General features: G+C 45.0%; 1 protein-coding gene across 1 annotated transcript in view; it reads right to left on the reverse strand.

Annotated features, from left to right (window-relative positions):
• The window catches only part of MYCBP2 (MYC binding protein 2), a gene marked incomplete in the record, with an annotated part of 5088083 nt that overhangs the window by 3924877 nt on the left and 1142475 nt on the right, over positions 1–20731 (reverse strand). The window contains 1 exon segment of the mRNA XM_044072904.1: positions 16926–17084. Within this exon segment, the coding sequence (XP_043928839.1) occupies positions 16926–17084 (159 nt within the window).

Below are 20731 nucleotides of genomic sequence, written 5' to 3' on the forward strand. Positions count from 1 at the left end.
TGTCGGCTCCAGCCGGAGCCGACAAGGCAAGAGTAGATTGGGTGTTGGCACCGATCGGAACCGACCCCACCACCTGAGAAGAAAGATCGGCTCTGGCCGGAGCCGATCTCGACTCCGAAGGAGTCGGAGCCACCGGGGAAGGCTTAGAAGCTGTAGCCTGAACCCTAGGTGGCTTAGAAGGTTTACTGGACCCAGTTTTAGTGGGTGAACCTTCTGGCTTTATTAAGCCACGGAGGATCAATTTATTCCTCCTTTCCTGCAGGACTCTCTGGCTAAAAGAGTGACATAAAGCACAGGAGTCCTGCAGGTGTAAAGGCCCCAGGCAGTAAACACAAGAAGTGTGACCGTCTGTCAGAGACATTTTCTGACAGCACGAGTCACACTTCTTGAAGCCTGAGACCTTTACTTCCTTAGACATAGTCCAAGAAAAAAGTAAAATAACACTCACACACACCCCAAAACAGTCACACAATTAATCCCAACAAACACAGACACACAGATAGGGATTAAGAAAGGAGGCCTAGGCCTAACTGAATTTTTTTATAAAAACTAGAAGTTTTTAAACTATATGGGGAAATAGGGTAGGCTGTATAAACACTACACACTATAAAAAGGAACAAGGGAGAGATAAACCCTGACTAAGCTGTTTGAATAATTCAAACTTACCTCAGCTGGCAAAAAGGAGACCTCTTCGCAAAGCGGCAAACGAGATCTGAGGTAGTCCTGCCTTGCATCATGGGATATAGGGTTGCCTCGAGCTGGTAAAAGGAGTTCTCAAGCTAAGCAAGTGCCGAGTCGGAGCCGAGGATCGGCTCCGAACCCATCCAGCAAGAATGAAGGCGAGATTGACAACTTAACATCTCTGTTCTTTTCCAGTGGAGTACACTGTGGTTACATTTTTGGGGCTCAGTACAGAACATACAGTTCAACACACACTTCTGCACCAGTAAGTTCTCTTACATTTGTAAGACAAGCCAGTGGATCATATTAATATTCAAAAATTACATATGATTATTTAAAAAATTCTAGATGGATGGGCTGGCAGTGTCACATTTCTATATAAATCATATTAATATTTTCAAGTGACATATAATTATTTACAAAATTCCAGCTAGCTGGGCTGGCAGCATTTTGGTTTGTCACACTTCTCCCCAACTCAAGCTCGTTTTTCAAGTGACCCTTGAGAAACGTTGCTTGAGAGGGTTAAGCCTATCTGGGAATACTTAACCCCATTCCGTCTTGAGATTCCAGCTGCCTTGGCATTGCTGACCCCAGTACCATGCTGCACTGTCCCATCATACGCCTGCAACTCTAAGCTCCACCATAGTAATTTGGGATTTTCCTGGCTAGCTCCCTGTAGTCATATATTCCCCCAGGACTCCTCCTGCCTCCTATTGCCAACACTTAGCACAAGGGACTCCCTGTCATAAGGTTTCATCATGTTTTCATGGTACAATCTGTACCCCTGCCTCCTACCTGGCAGTTCTACCATGTCGTTAACATCAGTGACCTTCCTTACCACCTTGTACAGTCCCTCCCAAGCTGCCTGCAACTTGTGTCTGACATGAATGAGAAAGTACAGTTTTGTACCTACCATAAATGTAGATGTTCGAGGATTCCATTGCTGCAGTCCTGACTATTGGGTATAGTCCGCGTCCAGTCGGCCCGAATACCAGAGTATAAGGCTGACGTCGGTCAGGGCGCATTAGACTGACGTCAGTACGTCAGGGTACTAATGCGCATGACCGACGTCATATCCTCAGTCTTTTCTTGCCCCAGATGTCAGAAGACCCTAAAAAGACAAGTCCCAAAACAACCTGCACCAAAAACATGTACAATATATACAACAATATATACAAAAATATAAACATGTAAACTCACCTACACAACCACCCCTAAATACAGAGGGGAAGGAGGGAGGGTAAATTGGACTGCAGCAATGGAATCCTCGAACATCTACATTTATGGTAGGTACAAAACTGTACTATGTTCTTCGTCTTCCATTGCTGCAGTCCTGACTATTGGGTAGAATCCCAAAGCAGAGGTAAGGGAGGCTGGCAAATTATAAAGTAGTAGGAGCTGACAACATGCCTTGTAAAACAGCTGTGGCAAAACCAGCCCTAAACTTAGAGTAGATAGGAAGGTGATAATGCCTAGAGAAAGTATGCACTGAACTCCAAGTAGCTGCTTCCAGAATATCCTTAGTTGCCACCCCCCTTAGAAATGCTGTTGAAGTGGCAGTAGCCCTAGTGGAATGAGGCCTAATCCCAGCTGGAATCTCCTTGCCATGATGGGAATAACAAAATGCAATGCAAAAGCCAATCCACCTAGAAATAGTTTGTTTTGACACAGGCTTGCCCTGAGAACTCAAAGCAAAAGAAACAAACAACTGCTGAGACTGCCTAAAATCCTTAGTCCTGCTTAAATAATAACGCAATTGCCTGTGTACATCTAAAGTGTGCAAAATCTTTACCCTTTATTTTGAGGATCTGCAAAAAACGTAGGCAAATGAATTGTTTGGTTTAAAGCCACACTAGAAACCACCTTAGGCATAAAGAAGGATTAGTACGTATTGATACCCTATCCTTATGGAAAATCAAAAGGGCTCTACTGCCATAAGGGCCTGGAACTGAGACACCCTTCTTGCAGAAGTAATAGCCAACAGAAAAGCAGTCTTCCATGACAAATATTTCAATTCAGCAGTAGCTGCAGGCTCAAAAGGTTGTAGAGTAAGTTTTTCCAACACAAAATTGAGATCCCAAGCAGGAGTAGGAGCTCTACGTGGGGGTCTTATATTCTTTGCCCTCTAAGAAACTGCTTGAACAAAGGATGCGAAAACAAAGGTGGGTCACAATCATAGTGAGCTGAAATTGCTGCAGCATGAATCTTTATGGAAGAGAAGGACAAACCTTTGTCCAATAATTCAGTAAGATATTGAAGAGCCACACTCAAATTAGGCTCTGAAATCTCCAAATTCTTTGCTGTACTCCAAAATAAAAATCTCTTCCATTTTTCTGCGTACACTCTCCTTGTACTAGGTCTTCTAGCTTCCATAATCACATTTAAAACTTGTTGAGGAAGTTGAGACCTGCTGTGTTTCAACACAGAATATGCCAGGCTGTTAGATGAAGAGAGTGAAGCTTGACATTGAGCAGATGACCGTCCTTCTGAGATAACAGATGAGGAATCAGAGGTAAAGGCCATGGAGGCTTCTTTACCAGACTCCGTAGTAGTGGGTACCAGTGTTGCCGAGGCCAATCTGGAGCTATCAAAATCATCCTTGGCCTGTCTTGTCTGACCTTTAATAGTACCTTTGGAAGAAGAGGTAGAGGTGGAAAGGCATACACATGAAGGTTTTTCCAACTGAAAGACAGAGCATCCACTTTCCAAGCTGTGTGATGAAACCCCTTTGTGCAATACTTTGGCAGCTGGTGGTTTAGTGGAGAAGCGAACAGATCTATGTCTGGAGTTCCCCATGACACTGTCAGTTTCTGAAATACATGAAGATCCAGTTTCCACTCGTGGGGATCCATGATTTGTCTGCTTAACACATCTGCTAAGGAGTTCTGTGCTCCTGGCAGAAACCTTGCCTGAAGAGTTAGTTGCAAGCTTAGCGCAGTCTCCCATAAAATCATTGCTTGCCTGCATAGAGGATAAGAATGTGTTCCCCTTGCTTGTTGATGTACCACATGACAGTTGTGTTGTCTGTTAGAATCAACACCTGCCCTGGAAGAAGTAACTCCTTGAAAGCCATTAATGCAAACTGGACTGCTAACATCTCCTTCATGTTGATATGTAGATGCTGTAGTCTGGCAGGCCACTTGTCTTGTATCCACTTTCCATTTAGATGAGCTCCCCAAGCAATGTCCGAGGCATCTGTCGTTAAAATCTGACTTGCCTCTGGCCGGGTCACAGAGAGTCCCTTGTTTAGGTGACATTCCTGAGCCCACCACAAGAATTCTTTTGAAGGCAAGGTATTATTTGAATGACAGTGTCCAAATCCTGGCAGTGCTGTGTCCATACATTTTGAGATACCATTGCAGCTTCCTCATATGCAGTTTGGCATTGGGAAGCACCAGAATACAAGATGCCATGAACCCTAATGCTTGAAGGACTGTCCTTGCAGTCAGCACGGACTGATGAGATAGTTGATGGAAGTAAAGTGACAGACTCTTTTGTTTGTCCGGGGTTAAAAAGGCCATCTGGGCTGCTGTATTCAGTCTCACACCCAGAAAGCACATGTCTTGAGAGGGTACTAGACTGGACTTTATTTCGTTCACAGAATACCCTAGGCATCTTAGCACTGCTATAACATATTCCAGATGCTGTAGAAGGTCTTCCTTTTCTTGAGCCAGAATCAGGCAGTCGTCCAAGTAAGGATAGATTTGAATTCCTTGAAGCCTGAAGTAAGCTATCACTGGGGCCAGAACCTTTGTGAATACTCTGGGCGCAGTAGATAAGCCAAAGGGCAATGCAGAGAACTGATAATGAGAATTTCCAGCTCGAAACCGCAGATACTTCCTGCAACTTAGCCTTATAGGCACATGAAGGTAAGCTTCCTTGAGATCTAAAGTTACCATCCAGTGATCTTTGCCCAGCAGAGGTAAAAGCTGTTGTAACGTCAACATCTTGAACTTGGGAATGTCCAGAAACGTGTTGAGGAGAGATAAATCCAAAATTGGTCTCCACGTGTTCCCCTTCTTTGGTACAAGGAACAGGCGAGAATAAAATCCTAGGCCCCTTTCTGATACAGGGACTGGCTGAATGGCCCCTATGTGAAGTAACTGTAAAACTTGCTGGTGAGCCTCTTTTCTTTGTAGAGGAGGAACGTCTGGCATGCCTTTGAAAGGGGGCATTGTATGGAAATAAAATCTGTAACCGTGGTGAATGATATCCAACACCCAGTTGTCTTGAGTAATTAAATCCCAATTTTCTTTGAAAAGAGACAGTCTTCCTCCCAAAGGAGCTGCCAAACGTGAATCTGCTGGCAGCTGAAAAACAGGTCATTGGGTCTGTTTACGAAAGGACTGACCCCTGCCCTCACCAGAAGTCTGAGCAGGTGAACTCCTGTTCTAGGCCTAAAAGAACCTTGAGCCCTGCCCCTACCACGTCTAGACCTACCCCTAGACTGAGAATCATAAGCAGGATATGTCCACCCCTTAGCAGGCCAATTTCTACTAAACTTGGTGGCTGCACCTGCAAAAATCTTTAACAGTTTGCATAGACTTAGCTTTGTCCTCCATTTTCTTTAAAACTGCTTCCACAGGCGAACCAAACAACACATCAGACTGTAAAGGAGCATCCAAAATCCTTGTCTTAACATGCTCAGCTAAATTCTGATCCTTCAACCAGGCATGCCTGCGAAGAACAGAACTGGTAGCAGCCACCCTCGAGGAGGCCTGTACAGCATCAAAACCACATTGCAAAGAATGCTTACCCACTTGTTCAGACACATGAACCAAATCCAGCAACTCTTTACACTCAATACCTTCCGCCAAAGCATCCACCTTAGATTTCAATTGTGAAAGGAGATAATTCTGATATTTTAGCATGTGAAACTGACAATTCAAAGCTCTCATGGCTAGAGTGGAAGAAGTATACACTTTCTTTCCCCACCTATCCAAAGCCCTTGCCTCTTTATCAGTGGGAACAGGATTTTTAACCACAGAAGCCTTTACACCCTTAGGCCCTTGAGAAATAGTTTCTGGGTCCGCCCTAGGACTCTTAAACAAATATTTCTGAGCTTGGGCACCCTATAATACCTATCAGGCTTAACAGGAGCAGGAGGCAAAGAGTCAGGGTTCAGGGAAGCCTCTGCAAAACATGTTCCACCACATTCAACACAGGAGGAATAGCTAAAGGCCTATGCTGGGGTAAAAGCAAGAACTCCCTAAGCCTTTTCCTGGAGTCAGAGTAATCCTGGCCTTCCCATTTAAAGTGCTCCCTCATGGAATGCAAAGTCTCTGAAAATGAGAAATCCTCAGGTGGAGACGCTGTAGGAGTGGAATCATCCACATCAGAATCAGAATAAGTGGGATACTCCTGCAAATCTTCCACAGAAGATTCTGAAGCCTCTGAACACTGTTCAAAACTATCAAACTCCGGTTCCACCCTAGGCCTCTTATCAGGCGGGGGCATAGAACCCCTAATCATAGTAATCAAATCTTCTGCCATTTTAAGCATATGTTTCTTAGGTACAGAACCCGAAATGCTAGGAGAAGCGCCCACTGAAGCTGAAGTAGGCCTACCTCTCAAAGAAGTTTTGGCAACAGAAGGAGAGGCCCTAACTACCTTGGGAAGAGAGGGAAGAACAGTCACCTGAGAAGCCCCTCAGCCTGGCCTACCTCCTGAGAAGGCACATCCTGTAAGAGTATAGTTTCTGCCTGGGACTCCATGGAAACTCCTGGCAAAACCTCCGGCTCCACTGAGCCTTCTAAAGAACCGACGTCCGGGACTGCCGGTTCCTCAACCCTAGGCTTCACTGTTTTATCCTTGCGCTTCTTGGAGGAAGCGGGCGTCGGAGCATCCGACGGCATTTTATAATTGCAACGCTTCCCAAACACTAACCTGGCACAGTCTAACCTCCTCTTAATAGTGCGTTTGTTAAACCTAGCACAAGAGCGGCAACCAACAACGTCGTGCTCAGGCCCTAAACAAGGTATACACAAGGTATGATAATCCCTATGAGGAATCTGTTTCCCACAAGAAATACAGTTATTCACTTTTTCTGACATCCGGTAAAATACTGAGGCAAGAAAAAACTAAAATGTTCCCCAACGGGGTACTTAGCCAACTCTGTTTCGGTCTGAAACTCCGATTTCGGAAATATTTCAGTACGCCAACCTGCACTCGCAAAACTGCTTCTGCATCGGACCATGCGGCAAAAAAGACTGAGGATATGACGTCGGTCATGCGCATTAGTACCCTGACGTACTGACGTCAGTCTAATGCGCCCTGACCGACGTCAGCCTTATACTCTGGTATTCGGGCCGACTGGACGCGGACTATACCCAATAGTCAGGACTGCAGCAATGGAAGACGAAGAACATCCATTACCTGCTGCCCTACAAAATACTTTCTAGCTCGAGAATTCCTGTCATACCAGATTTTGTTTTTCTGCTGGACTTCTGCCAGGTTCTCCTGGGCCAAGCCCATGAGTTCCCTGAGCCTTGTCCTGAGGTTTAGGATATATGCCACAACAGAATCCTCCTGGGATTCACACACACCCTCCCCACTCATCTTGAATCAAATCTAGGAGGTCTCCTCAGCCTATGCCCACACAGCAACTTACAGGGTGAAAAACCTGTGGATTCCTGGGGAACCCCTCTGTAAGCAAACAGATGGGCCAAACATTTGTCCCACTCCCTCTTAAACTGATCTGCAAATGCCTGTAGCATTGTCCTAAGTGTAGAGTTTAACCTCTCAACAAGACCATTTGTCTGGGGATGGTAGGGGGTGGTCTTTAGGTGCTTCACCCAACAGTACTTCACAGACAAGCTAGCAGATCTGACATGAAATTGGCACCTCTGTCAGTCAGTATTTCTTTTGGGAAACCTACCCTACTGAAAATCTCTAACAAAGCATTTGCCACCTTTTCTGCCTCAACGAAGGACAGAGCCACTGCCTCAGGGTATCTAGTAGCATAATCTACTACCACTAGGATACACTTTTTCCCTGTGGAACTTGGGGTACTCAAAGGCTCCACAATAGCCATAGCTACCTCCTGAAATGGTTCCTCAATCACAGGCAAAGGCATCAAAGGAGCTTTCACCTTGTCTCCTGCCTTGCTTACCTTTTGGCACTGCTCACAGGTCCTGCAGTACCCTGCTACATCTCTGGAATTCCCAAACCAATAGAAGTTCTTAATAATATGTCTCTTTGCACGTTTCATGCCCATATGACCTGCAAAGGGAATATCATGGGCTATGGCTAGAACTGCCAGATGGTAGTCTCTAGGCACTACCAACTGCTGTATTCTCTCACCCTCTAGCCCTCCCTCAGGGGTCCACTCTCTGTACAGTAGCCCTTTGTCCCAGTATACAGACTCCCCCTTCCCTTAAAAATCAGGTCCCTCACTAGCTACCTCCCTCAGGCCTTGTAATGTAGGGTCTGAGAGCTGAGCCTGTCTCAACCCTCTCTTTGTAACCCTTCCCAGCTCCCCTTCCACAAGAAGTCTGGCATCCCCTGACAATGGTGCCTCACTGTCACTCTGGGTACTACTACTCATCTCTACCCTTGCGGTCACTCTGTCCAAGGGGACATCAGTACCCACAAGCAGCTGTGGCTCACCTTCAGTCTCACTGCTACAGGGTAGCTCCCTCTCTAAAGTAACCACCTCACCATTATGGCTGCAAGTGTGCAGTCTGTCTGGGTCTACCCCAGGCTACCAGACCCACATGCTTGTCTCCAAGACTGACTGCGTGTAACTGCATAAACACATGGTACTGCATTATAAAAATCACTCCCTATCAGGACATCTGCAGGGATATCCTGAAACATACCTACTTGCTTGCTTCCTTTTCCACCCTCCCAGTTAAGGTGAACTCTAGCCAAAGGTATTTGGAATGGGGTCCCTCCTAAAGCTCTGACTGGAGAAGATTGCCCAAGCAAGCAGTGCTTTTCTGTAACCATTGCAGGCTTCACAATGGTTAGGTCAGAGGCTGTCTCTCTTAGTCATGGCCTCTTTCCCGTTCACTAAGATAGGATATAACCTCTTGTGGTAGTTTGGTACCCTTGTTGTCTCGAGACAACTTACTGCTGGCATTCTGTCATTCCCACTTACTGGCTCTCCCACCTTTTGTTCCCCTCCTTGCCTCCGTGGGCATCTATATGCTACATGGCTCCACTGGTTGCATTTAAAACATTTAACCCTAGGTCCTGGACGTGTACCTGGACTAGTGGCTTTTCCTGTTACTGGCGGACGCTGTTGGGGCAGAGTGGGCTGCCCGCCATGGGTTCCTTTAGACCCATGAGAAGCACTGGGTGTCCCTTTCCTGTGCAGTGATGCCCTGCTTGCTAAGTATAGGTCTCCCTTCTTTCCCATGTCATCTACATTATTGCTTTGTCTATCAGCTAACCAGATTCTCATGTCCTCAGGCAAAGTGCTAAGGGCTTGTTCATTCACCAGAAGGTAAATAAATGTAGATGTTAGAGTGTATTCACGGTTGCAGTCCTTACAAAATGGGTTATCCGGCTCCCGGTAGCCCTCAATCGGCCAGCATACCAGTTCTTGGTATATGATGTCGGCTGCCTTCAGTTTAAGCCTGACGTCAGGTACAAAGGAAGGCAGCCAATGCCATTTCCTCAGTTTTTCTTGCCTCAACTGTCAGGAGCCCCCCAAAAAAGGTTAGACCAGGAAAATAAAAAAAACAGCCTGTGCCCTCTGAAAAAAGGGGGATGGAAGGGGGGGGATCAGGACTGCAACAGTGAATACACTCTAACATCTACATTTATGGTAAGTGTACATAACTGTTCAATGTTCATCATGTTTCATTGTTGGAGTCCTTACAAAATGGGTTTATTCCCAAAGCCCAGGAAAAAAAAAAATAAAAAGGGAGGAGGAACACCCACTGTTTAAGGGTTGGTAAGGATGCCCTTGCAATACTGCAGTGGCAAAACCAGCCCTGGACTTAGAAAACAAGTGTAAATTGTAATGTTTAGTGAAAGTGTCGACAGAAGTCCAGGTAGCTGCTTCCAGGATGTCCCTAGTAGGTACACCCTTAAAAAAGCTGCTGAGGAAGAAGCTGCTCTAGTAGAATGGGTCCTAATACTCTGTGGAGGAACCTTGCCATGCTGTAAATAACAAAAGTGACTACAATGAGCAATCCACTTAGAAATGGTCTGCTTTAAAATAGCTTTGCCCTGAGATCCAGGAGCAAAACTGACCCAACAACTGATCTGACTTTCGAAAAGGTTTAGTCCTGTCCAGGTACAATCTAAGCTGTCTATGCACATCCAGGGAATGCAGTAATCTTTCTCCTTTATTCTGACTGTTAAGAGTCAGGCTAGAAACCACTTTAAGCATAAAAGAGGGATTAGTTCTAAGAGAAACCCGATCCACATGGAAGAAGATAAAAGGCTCCACTGCCATTAAGTCCTGCAGCTCAAAAACTCTTCTAGTTGAACAGCCAAGAGAAAGGCAGTTTTCCAGGAGAGAAACTTCAAATCTGCTGAGGCATCTGGTTCAAAAGGAGACAGAGTAAGTTTCTCAAGTACAAAATTAAGATCCCAAGCAGGAGTAGGTGCCCTTCTGGGAAGCTTTAAATTGCTAGCTCCCCTGAGGATCTGTTTCATCAAGGGATGAGAGAAAGTGGGTTGCTCAAAGGAACAATGAGCAGACATAGCTGAAGCATGAACCTTGATAGAAGAAAAGGAAAGTCCACCATTAAGTAAGACTGCCAAATAGTCAAGAATAAGAGGAAGAGTAGGTTGAGAAGGGTCTTCCCCTCTAGTTTGCATCCAAAAGGAGAATCTTTTCCACTTATCTGCGTAAGATTTCCTAGTGCTAGGCCTCCTGGCTTCATGAAGGACCTCAACCACCTGTTGGGAAAGGTTTAAATTATGAGCCGGGCTGCCAAATGCAGAGTCTGAAGATGAGGATGCAGAATTTTTCCCTCCTCCTGGACCAAGAGATCTGGTGTCAGGGGAAGATGTCAAGGTTGAGACTGGGAGAGACTGCGAAGTAATGTTGCCTGGGCCAGTCTGGAGCTATGAGGATGGCCCTTGGTTTTTCACCCTTTATCTTTAACAGCATTCTGGAAAGAAGAGGCAGAGGAGGGAATGCATAGATCGAAAGCTGTGTCCAGGGGAAGGACAGATCATCCACTTTCCAAGCTTTGTGGTGATGATCCCTGGTGCAAAAGGTTGGAAGAAGGTGGATGGTCGGAGAGGAGAAAGGATCCACCTGGGGAGTGCTCCAACACTGAATGATTCGATAGAAGATGGTCTTGTTTAGTTGCCACTCGTGAGAATCCAGGACTTGCCTGCTCAACCAGTCTGCCAAGTTGTTGAGCCTTCCAGGAAGAAACTGAGCTAATGGATGAATGTCCATGGAAGCTGCCATGGACCAAAGTATTATGCTTTTTCTGCACAGGGGGTAAGAGTGAGCCCCTCCCTGCTTGTTGATGTACCACATGATTGTGGTGTTGTCTGTCCTGACTAGAAGAGTACCAGGAGAGAGAAGATGCTTGAAAGCCATCAAGGCCTGCTGGACTGCCATCATTTCCTTCAAATTATGTGCAAATGAACTTGTTGATAGTTTCAAGTCCCCTGAATGCATCTGCCCTCTAGATGAGCTCTCCAAGCGTAGTGCGAGGCATCTGTGGTGAGAGTCTGGCTGGCAGGAGGTGGACAGAAAGGCAAGCCTTTGGTTCTATGCACAGGCCGTCACCCACCAAAGAAACTCAGTCTGCAGGCAGGGAATCAAGGGAAGAATCCAGTCTAAATCCTGAGTTGTGTTGACACCAAAGGTTTTTGAGGTACCACTGAATTTTCCTCATATGCAGTCTTGCATATAGAGTCATCAGAATACATGAAGCCATGAATCCCAGGGCTTGCAGGAATTGCCTTGCAGAGAGCTGGGTCATGCTTGCCAAATTCTTGAAGTAATTCGAAAGATCCATTTGTTTCTCTTGAGGGAGGAATACCATCTGGACGGCTGTGTTCAGACTCGCTCTCAGGAATACAATCTCCCTGGTGGGTACCAATTTTGACTTCTTTTCATTGATAGTGTAGCCTCAAAGAGGTGAGAAGGTTCTTTACAAAGTCCAAATCCTTTAGAGGTTGCTCTGGAGAGTTTGCCTGAATAAGACAATCATCCAAGTAAGGTTAAATTTGAATGTTTCACTGTCTGCAAAAAGCAATGACGGGAGCCAAGCATTTTGTAAAAACTCTGGGAGCAGTAAATAAGCCAAAGAGCAGTGCAGAGAACTGGAAGTGTCTGTTCCCTGCCCTGAAGCAAAGGAACTGCCTGCAGCTTTCCCTTATTGGGAATCCTTGGCCAGCATTGGCAGCAACTGCTGAAGAGTGAGCATTTTGAACTTGGGAATCACCAGAAAAATGTTTAGAATAGACAAATCCAGAATAGGGCACCAAGTGCACCCTTTTTTGGGAACCAGGAAAAGTCTTGAATAGAAACCCTGGCCTATCTGAAGTGTAGGAAATGGCTTCTATTGCTCCCAGGTTTAGCAAAGAAGAAACTTGTTTTTCTGCTTCTGTCCTTTGAAGAGGGGGGATGTCTGGGTATCCTTGGTGAACCGGGAAGGTGCGAAAGGAGAACTTGTAGCCGTGGGATACTATTTGGAGCACCCATTTGTCACCTGTAATGGTGTACCAGACATCTGCAAAAATGGCTAACCTTCCCCCCAAAGGAAACGTGTTTGTAGGCATTACCGCAGAGGCAGGCAGAGGAAGGCCGGAGTCATTGGGAATGCTTGCTTTGGGAAGTTTGCTTAGAACTCCCTGATTTTGAAGAGGAAGACTGCCAGTGCTTAGCCTTTTGAGAGGTGGAAGCATGTCCCCTAGATCATCTGTAACCCCTAGTATGCCTAGTGTGACCCTGTTTACTAGGGTCAGGAAAAGTCCAATTCTTAGAAGGGTAATGCCTACAAACACGAGAAGGCTGAAGTTGCAGAAAATCCTTAACAGTTTGCATTGATTTGGCCTTATCCTCCAATTTTTTCAACACCTCTTCTGCTTTGCTACTAAAAAGATTGTCCTTGTGCAAAGGCACATCCAGTAATTTAGATTTGACAAGTTGAGGAAGAGGCTGTTCCCTGAGCAAAGCATGTCTTCTAATAAGAGAACCAGTGGCTGCTGCCCTGCAAGAAGCCTCCAAAGTGTCAAAACCACAATGTAGACAATGTTTAGTGACAAGAGTGGCAGAATTCAATAAATCTTGTATGTCCTTACTCTCCATCAGGGAAGGAACACTAGCAATTTTAGCCTTAATGGCCTCCAAAGTATGCTGCTGATACTTAAGCATATGAAAGACAATTAAAAGACCTAATAGCCAGGGTGGAGGAAGTATAAACTTTTTTATCCCACCTATCCAAGGCCCTAGATTCCCTGTCAGAAGGAACAGGATTTTTAGCAACCGTGGCTTTAACACCTTATGGGCCCTGAGAAATAATCTCTGGATCCATAGTAGGATTCTTGAAAAGGAACTGATGAGAATCAGGAACTCTATAATACCAGTCAGGCTTTCTGGGAGCAGGAGGAACATAATTAGGAGTCAAGGAATTCTCCGAGAAAACATCAACAACAACTTAAAAAAATGGAGGGATAACCAAAGGCTTAAGCTGTGGCAAATCCAAGAATCCCTAATCAGTTTCTTAGACGGAGGGTAGTCCTGACTTTCCCATTTGAAATGCTCCCTAAGAGTATTCAGAGCATCTCCAAAAGAGAAATTTTCTGGAGGGGAGGCAGAAGGGATAGGGTCTTCTGCATCAGAATCCTCAAAACCAGAACAAAGTTGAGAGTTTCCCTCTTCATCCGCAGAATTGCTGGAAACCTCAGAATCTGAGGCAGACAAAACTTCTGGGGACAATTCCCTAGCCCTCTTAGAAGGAGGTGGCTGAGAGCCCCTGATAAAGGTCAAGAGATCACTAGCCATCTTAATCATCTGAGACTGAGGCATTTGAGGGGAGGCCGGCTCCTGCTTTGTAGTCTATTTTTGGCTGGGAGGCCTGCTAGAAGTCTGGAGGGGCTCAGGAGGCCTAGCCACCACAGTAGTTTGAGCCAAGGTCGGCAGTCTGGATCTGGTCTCCGGGCGGAGAAAAAAGGCCTCAGAAGCTGGCACCTGCTTAGTGGCTCCAGGTCCATCAAAGGCGGCGACTGGTGGAGGGTCCAAAGATGAAGTGGAAGCCTGCGGAATGGAGGACTCAGAAAAGGTCTCCTCAGATGCCTGTTGCTGACCATCCGCGGACTGCAGGGGCAATGAAAGCGCCTCACTGACTACCGCTGGGCTGACAACCAACATAACATGGATGTCGTCGGCTAATTTGACCCTAAGCCTGTCGTGGTCCTTATTCTTGCACTTCTTAGGCACATCTGAAGTCGGGAGACCAGAATACGCCATACCAACGAACTTCGGCCAAACACCGAAATGCTTGAACAAGATCCGAGCTCTACGGCGAATGGTACGCGGGTTGAAAGAAGCACAAAGAGCACAATTAGGGAAGTTGTGTTCAAGGCCCAAACAAGTGATACAATAGGAGTGAAAATCACGGTGCAGAATCTGTTTTCCACAGGCAAGACAGTTATTAACTTTCTCTGACATTCATTAAAGCAAGAAAAGAGGGTCCTCAACAGGGTACTTATCTGAGGATGTCTTCAACTAAGCAGTCGGAATACAAAAAGAAAGTACTCGGCCAACTGGCACTCGTGCAAAAAGCTTCTGTTTGGGGTCTGCAGCAAGAAAGAGCGAACTGCTTCTGCTTCGGGCACCGCGCGGCAAAAAAGACTGAAGAATATGGCGTCAGCTGTGTCTTATATACCCCTGTCGCACTGACGTCAGGAAAGAAAGCGACAACAACCGACGCCGGACCTAGACTTTGGAATTCGGCCGACCGAGGACCCGCCTGACGGCAGAGAACCCATATGTGATTACTGCAGCTGTATGCACGATGAACATTGGCATTGGCTGCCTTCCTTTGTACCTGACGTCAAGCTTAAACCAAAGGCAGCCATCCTATACCAGGGACTTTGGTATTCTGGGTGACTGAGGGCTACCGGGAACCAGATAACCCATTTTGTAAGGACTGCAACAGTGAAAAACAATGAACATTCACTTTTCCTTAGTTACTTACTATTAGCTAGACAAGTGCTGATGAGTGGATGTTTCCAGGTCCAAAGACAAATACAAAATGCACAGTCTCTCTGAGAGAGTCCCCAAATTAATATCACAATATTACTGCGGGGTCAGCTGGATGACATCACTATTTGACACCTGCCTTCAGTTCCCAGGTTAACAGATACCAACAAAACTTAACATTTCTCTGTGAATAATACTTATCTCTCAGATGTGCAGCTACTAGGAAGTCACAGAGCAATAAAAACACCTTACATTCCAAACCTAGTAATTACCCCTGTTTCGAGAAAATAGAAAGAAACTCTAGCTGTAGACATCCTGTCACCTTCAGTGAAACTGAGAAAGAAACACAATCGTAAAACAATTCACTTATTTCCTTAGCGTATGCAAGTTAACTTTGTTCTTTTCCAAGAGGGTAAACTGTGGTTACATTCTTGAAGCTCAGTACAGATCATATACACACTTCTGCACCAGTAAGTTCTCTTACATTTGTAAGACAAGCCTATGGATCATACTGATATTCACAAATGACATGTGATTATTTACAAAATTCTAGGCTGGCAGTGTCACATTTCTATATAAATCATATTAATATTTTCAAGTGACATATAATTATTTACAAAATTCCAGCTTGCTGGGCTGGCAACTTTCGGTTAGTCATGGTTACATTGGTCTTTGTCCTTGTATAATGGCCCTGCAAAACTGCTGCATACTGGCCATACAGACATTCTGATGAGGACAGGGCGGAACCCATGGTATGGCTGGCCACAAGCACATATCCTACTTATACTCAATGCAGTTGGCTGCAGCTAAAAATAACTTTGCCTCTGTATATGAGGGTGCTCCTACTGCTAACGTGTTGTCTTCTCTTGTCCTAAGGTGGTGCCCTGGGACTATGGGGTGGGGTGGGATGCACAGGCACTGTGCCCACAGAAGGAGTGGGATATAGTCATTACCAAAGTCTAAACTTGTCACAGTGACCCCGACTGTGCCAGGATCTGGCTTGCTACCGTCAGTGGGCCCAGACAGCTTCCCAACATCAGGCAGGTCTACAGTCACAGTGGAAAACCCTGATAACACAACACCTGTGAAAACACAAACAATACTGGGTATAAGAATGAATCTTTCAGCAACAATTACAGCCCAGTGAAAGTACTTCTTTACAACAGACAACACAAAAATATGGCTAAAACACCTCACATGGACTGCTGTATTTGTATGCCCAATGTTTATGTAGCTGTTTGGCTGTGAGATGGAGGAGTAGTGCAGAAAGTACCACATGTTAAGACACAGTCCAGTGGGCATCACTAATGGATATTCAGGGTTCTATGTTTAATTTATCTCCCAAATCCAGAGCTCCACTATGGATAACTGAACTGTCTAGACTACCACACAGAAAAGCCAGGAACTCTTTCATGTCTGTCAACGAAGCCTGTATCAGAACCCCCTACTCATACGCAAACATGTCTGCAACTCTTCTATGGACCTGCTCATATGAGCAACTTTGGTCTCTGTGAAATTTCTACTTGTTAACTGTTAATTACTTTTGAGCCACATTGTGCCTCTAAGCATCTCTTTAGTAGCCTTAGCACAGTTGAAGAAAGCATATGTCTAAATCCAAAAGTGAGAGTTTCAGATCTTTCCCTCGTTCTAGTACAACTCCATAAAAGTGGGAAAGCATTTATAGCAGTGAAGTTAAGGGAAGCAAAATAAGTAAAGGGGAAATTTAATGAAAAAGAAACAAAGTTTTCTGAAGGGATGGTGAAGATGAAGAGGAGCAATTTCTCTCAGTAAAGTGTTAGTGTTAAAAAGAGCTGTGGGATAAAAAAAAAAAGTATGGGACATGCATGATGACCTTCAGGAAGATGGCAACATCTAGCTGTATAGGTAATGTCAGTGTAAAGATGTGATAATTTTCACATAGTAAGTCTGTTAGAATGCATGTGCATTTATTTGTTCAAATAAAATAGTATTCATGCTCCAGAATTTCTTCAAAATATTTTACTGATCAAATGCATTTACAACTGTTTACTGAAAGAGTTAAACTCTGGAAAGTGTAAGCAAGTTATACAACTTGGAAATGGTTGCTAAAATCCATTACAGCCTACAAACTCACCTTTCCCTCCTTGGCTTATAATGCCTGTGTCTCTTCCACACTGCCCCTTATTGTTAACACCAAATGTCCAGACTTCTCCATTCTTTGTCAGAGCACACGTGTGAGCTTTTCCCATGGCTATCTGAGTCACAATATGACCCTTCAAATCAGTTACTACACCTGAAAAGAGAAAAAAAAAGTTTAATTTAGGACCTTCATAGTAGAGCACAAGAAAAGAAAACAAGGAAGCAGACAAAGCTCTCTGCAACAACATTCAAACTTCTACCAGAGAAGGCTGGGTTGTACAGGAAGATGGAGCTGGTCCTGCACATTTATCTTCATGTTAAGTATATACCTTTCATATGTGATAGAAGTACCTTATATTACTACACTTCTGGGACAATGTCTCACAAATAATTTGCTGGTTGGATCACTGCAGTTGCTGTCTGATAGACACCACCTCCAAAATAACCTGGACTTGATATATCTGAACTGAAAATATTGCAAAGTTAGCATGCAGGGCTGAAGTGAAGACATATGACTACAAAGGTTGGACAAGGAATGGGGAAATAAATATTAATACGCTGTCATGAAAACAAAGTAGTAAAGGAAAAGAGAATCAAAAGTCCAAAGATCTAGACCCAATCGGCTTTATAGTAATAGCCAGAATGAAATTAAAGTAATGTGGCTATCAAGTGAATAAACAGGATTGTTACACGAAAGGTAGGGCCTTCTAAGGCAAAGCTTGCATTCTGGAAATAGATGCGAGACTGATGGATAGCCCTAAGAGAGTAATGTTGTAGGGCCCCTTAAAAGACAAAGTCTAAACAAAAGAAAGATACAAATCCAGCAACACTGAACCTCAACAAAGAAGCGGTATCTAGTAAGCAACAGATAACACTAAAAGGCACTGTCAGTTAGTCCTACATCAGCCTGAAAGAGACAGAATCAGCCAGAAGTCTAATGTAAATAAACGTATTAGGCCCACAACAGGAGTCCTCAAAAATAAAGAGGACTCTGGAAATTAAGCAGAGAATGACTAAGAGGCACTGGGCTAAATGCAAACCATTACGACAGTCTGGGTCCAAAAGATTTAACATGCAAGGCCAGTAACAGAAAAATGTTTCTGTGAAAAGGAATATGATAAGCTAGCAGTGAAATAAATGAAAAGCATTTAACACTCATTCCAAAAACCTGACAGAAGTAGAGTGTCTGGCGATCAGACCATACAACTATCCCTATTTTGGGACAACATTCCTAGTTACAGGCCTTATTTACCCCTGTACACGATTTTCCTATTTTTAGCCTTGATTTAACCTTTCATACAATTTTCTGAATCCCCCTCATCTCACGTGATTTTTTGAAGATGTCTAGCACAGACAAGAAAACTACATGACCAACATGCTACTGACACCAATAATTTTGAGGATGACACATATCTTACATCTTTCTTTTTAAAAGCAAAAATGAATGATGTGTGGCAGAATTTTGCAATACAGTTCATTAAGGTCTAAAGACACTCTCCCATTAACAAACAGCTTATATTTTTCTATCGCTTTTGTCACTTTCAGTTTTTTTAATGTGTTTCTAAGTAGTATCTTAACATACCTACTGGAAGCGGGAATAAGAAGTTATGTACTCACCATAACGTTCCATCTGAGTAGGTATCTTCATTTGTCTGCAACCTTTGGGGGTATCGGATCCGAGCCAGCAACTTATTTCACAGCTAATAGATCCGAGCTCCTAGCTCCTCCCCTTACCCATAACCCCCTGCTAACCCTGACTGACCTCAGATCAAGTTTGCCCATATATAAGCAGCTAACAGGCTAGATACGTCCCGAAGGAACTAAGGAAGGGACATCCAGAACTAAAATCCGAAAGTCAGGGGGAAGGGGGGGGGGGTGGTTGCAGACAAATGAAGATACCTACTCAGATGGAACGTTATGGTGAGTACATAACTTCTTAATCTGAAGTAGGAACTTCATTTGTCAGCAACCTTTGGGACACAGCCCTCAGCTACCTAGATCTTGGGTGGCCTTCATGGAAGGATGTTCCGGAGCACTGCGGAGCCAAAGGATGCTCTCCCTCTGGAGATAACATCCAGCTTATAATGGTTGATAAAAGTATGGGATGAGGACCAAGTAGCTGCAGAGCAAATATCATCCAACGAAACTCTAGACCTAAAGGCAACAGAGGTAGATATAGAACGAGTAGAATGCGCACGTACTGCCTGAGGTGTGGGCCTTCCCGAACTTTCGTAGGCCAAGAGAATGCACTGTGATATCCATCATGACAGAGTGACTTTAGAAACAGATTTGCCTAAGTTAAATTTGGCAAAGGAGATGAACAACTGGTCAGATTGTCTATGACCAGCCGTCCTATGAATGTAGAAGCGCAGTTGTCTGTGCACATCTAACAAATGCAATTTGTATTCTCCTTTGTTTTGGTATTTAGGAAAGACAGGCAGGTTAACAGATTGATTGATATTCGCCTCTGAGGCCACCTTAGGAAGAAAAGAGGGATTGGTCCTGAGGTATACTCTATCCTGGTGGAAGGCCAAGTACGGGGGTTTTGCACTAAGGGCCTGAAGCTCGGAAACTCTTTTCGCTGAAGTAATAGCGACCAGGAACGCCGTTTTCCAGGATAAGTACTTAAGATCAATCGAAGCGGCAGATTCAAAAGGGGGAGCTGTCAAGGCCTGTAAGACTAGTGATAAATCCCAAGGAGGTACAATGTCTTTGATAGGGGGTCTGAGCAAGAAAGTACCCTTGAGAAAGGTTTTGCACAATTTTGCCGTGATCAAAGGCCCTGATTCATGTCCCACATGGTAATGAGAAATAGCTGCTAGTTGTACCTTAACCGTTGAGCAGCTAGCTCCCTGATGAAAAAGACCTGTAAGGAACTCCAACACAGTCGGCAACGGTGCTGTGAAGGGATCTACATGATGATGCTCCACCCAGATAGAGAAACGCTTCCACTTACTGCGATAGACCCTTCTAGTGGAAGGTTTGTGTGCCGCTACTAGTATGGCTTTAACTGGGGAAGAGATACTGAAAGTCCTGACTAGGAGTGGAAATGGAGCAGCCAAGCTGTCAGCTTTAGGCTGTCCAGATTCGGGGTCGGGAGACCTAGTGGGTGAGATATTAGATCCGGTAGGGGATCCAGAATCCAAGGAGGATTCACCAGGTGAGACCAAAGGTAAGGGAACCATGTTTGACGAGGCCAGAATGGGGCAATGAGGATCATTCTGCTCCCCAACCGACTGTCTTTCTGTATGAGTTTCAGCATCAGGGGTAGAGGAGGATACGCATAAAGCAGACCGGGAGGCCAAGCATGCACCAGAGCGTCTGTCGGGGATTCCCCGAAGGGGGGAATTAGAGAGAAGTAGCTGTTGCATTTCGTATTTGAGGGAGAGGCGAAGAGATCGCAACAGGGTTGCCCCCATACGGCAAAAATCCACTTCGCTACCTGGGGATTGAGAGACCACTCGTAAGGTGAAAGGATGGTGCGGCTGAGTCTGTCCGCTAGTATGTTGGAATGTCCCAGAATGTGCGTTGCAATGAGAAAGCGGTTGGTGGAGATCGCCCAATCCCACACTCTCATGGCCTCTCGACAGAGAGGATAGGACCTGGTTCCCCCCCTGTTTGTTGATGTACCAGACAACTGACATGTTGTCCGTCTGTATCGCAATAGTTCCTACAGGAAGAAGGTTGTGAAGTGCCTGCAACGCCAAGAGCACCGCTCTCATCTCCAGAACATTGATATGCAAAGAGGTCCCTGTCGTTCCACGTGCCTTGGACCGTCCTGCCTGAGCATTGCCCCCCCCA

Source organism: Protopterus annectens, chromosome 5.part1 (assembly GCF_019279795.1).
Source record: "Protopterus annectens isolate FY-2018-M chromosome 5.part1, PAN1.0, whole genome shotgun sequence".
NCBI lineage: Eukaryota > Metazoa > Chordata > Ceratodontiformes > Protopteridae > Protopterus > Protopterus annectens.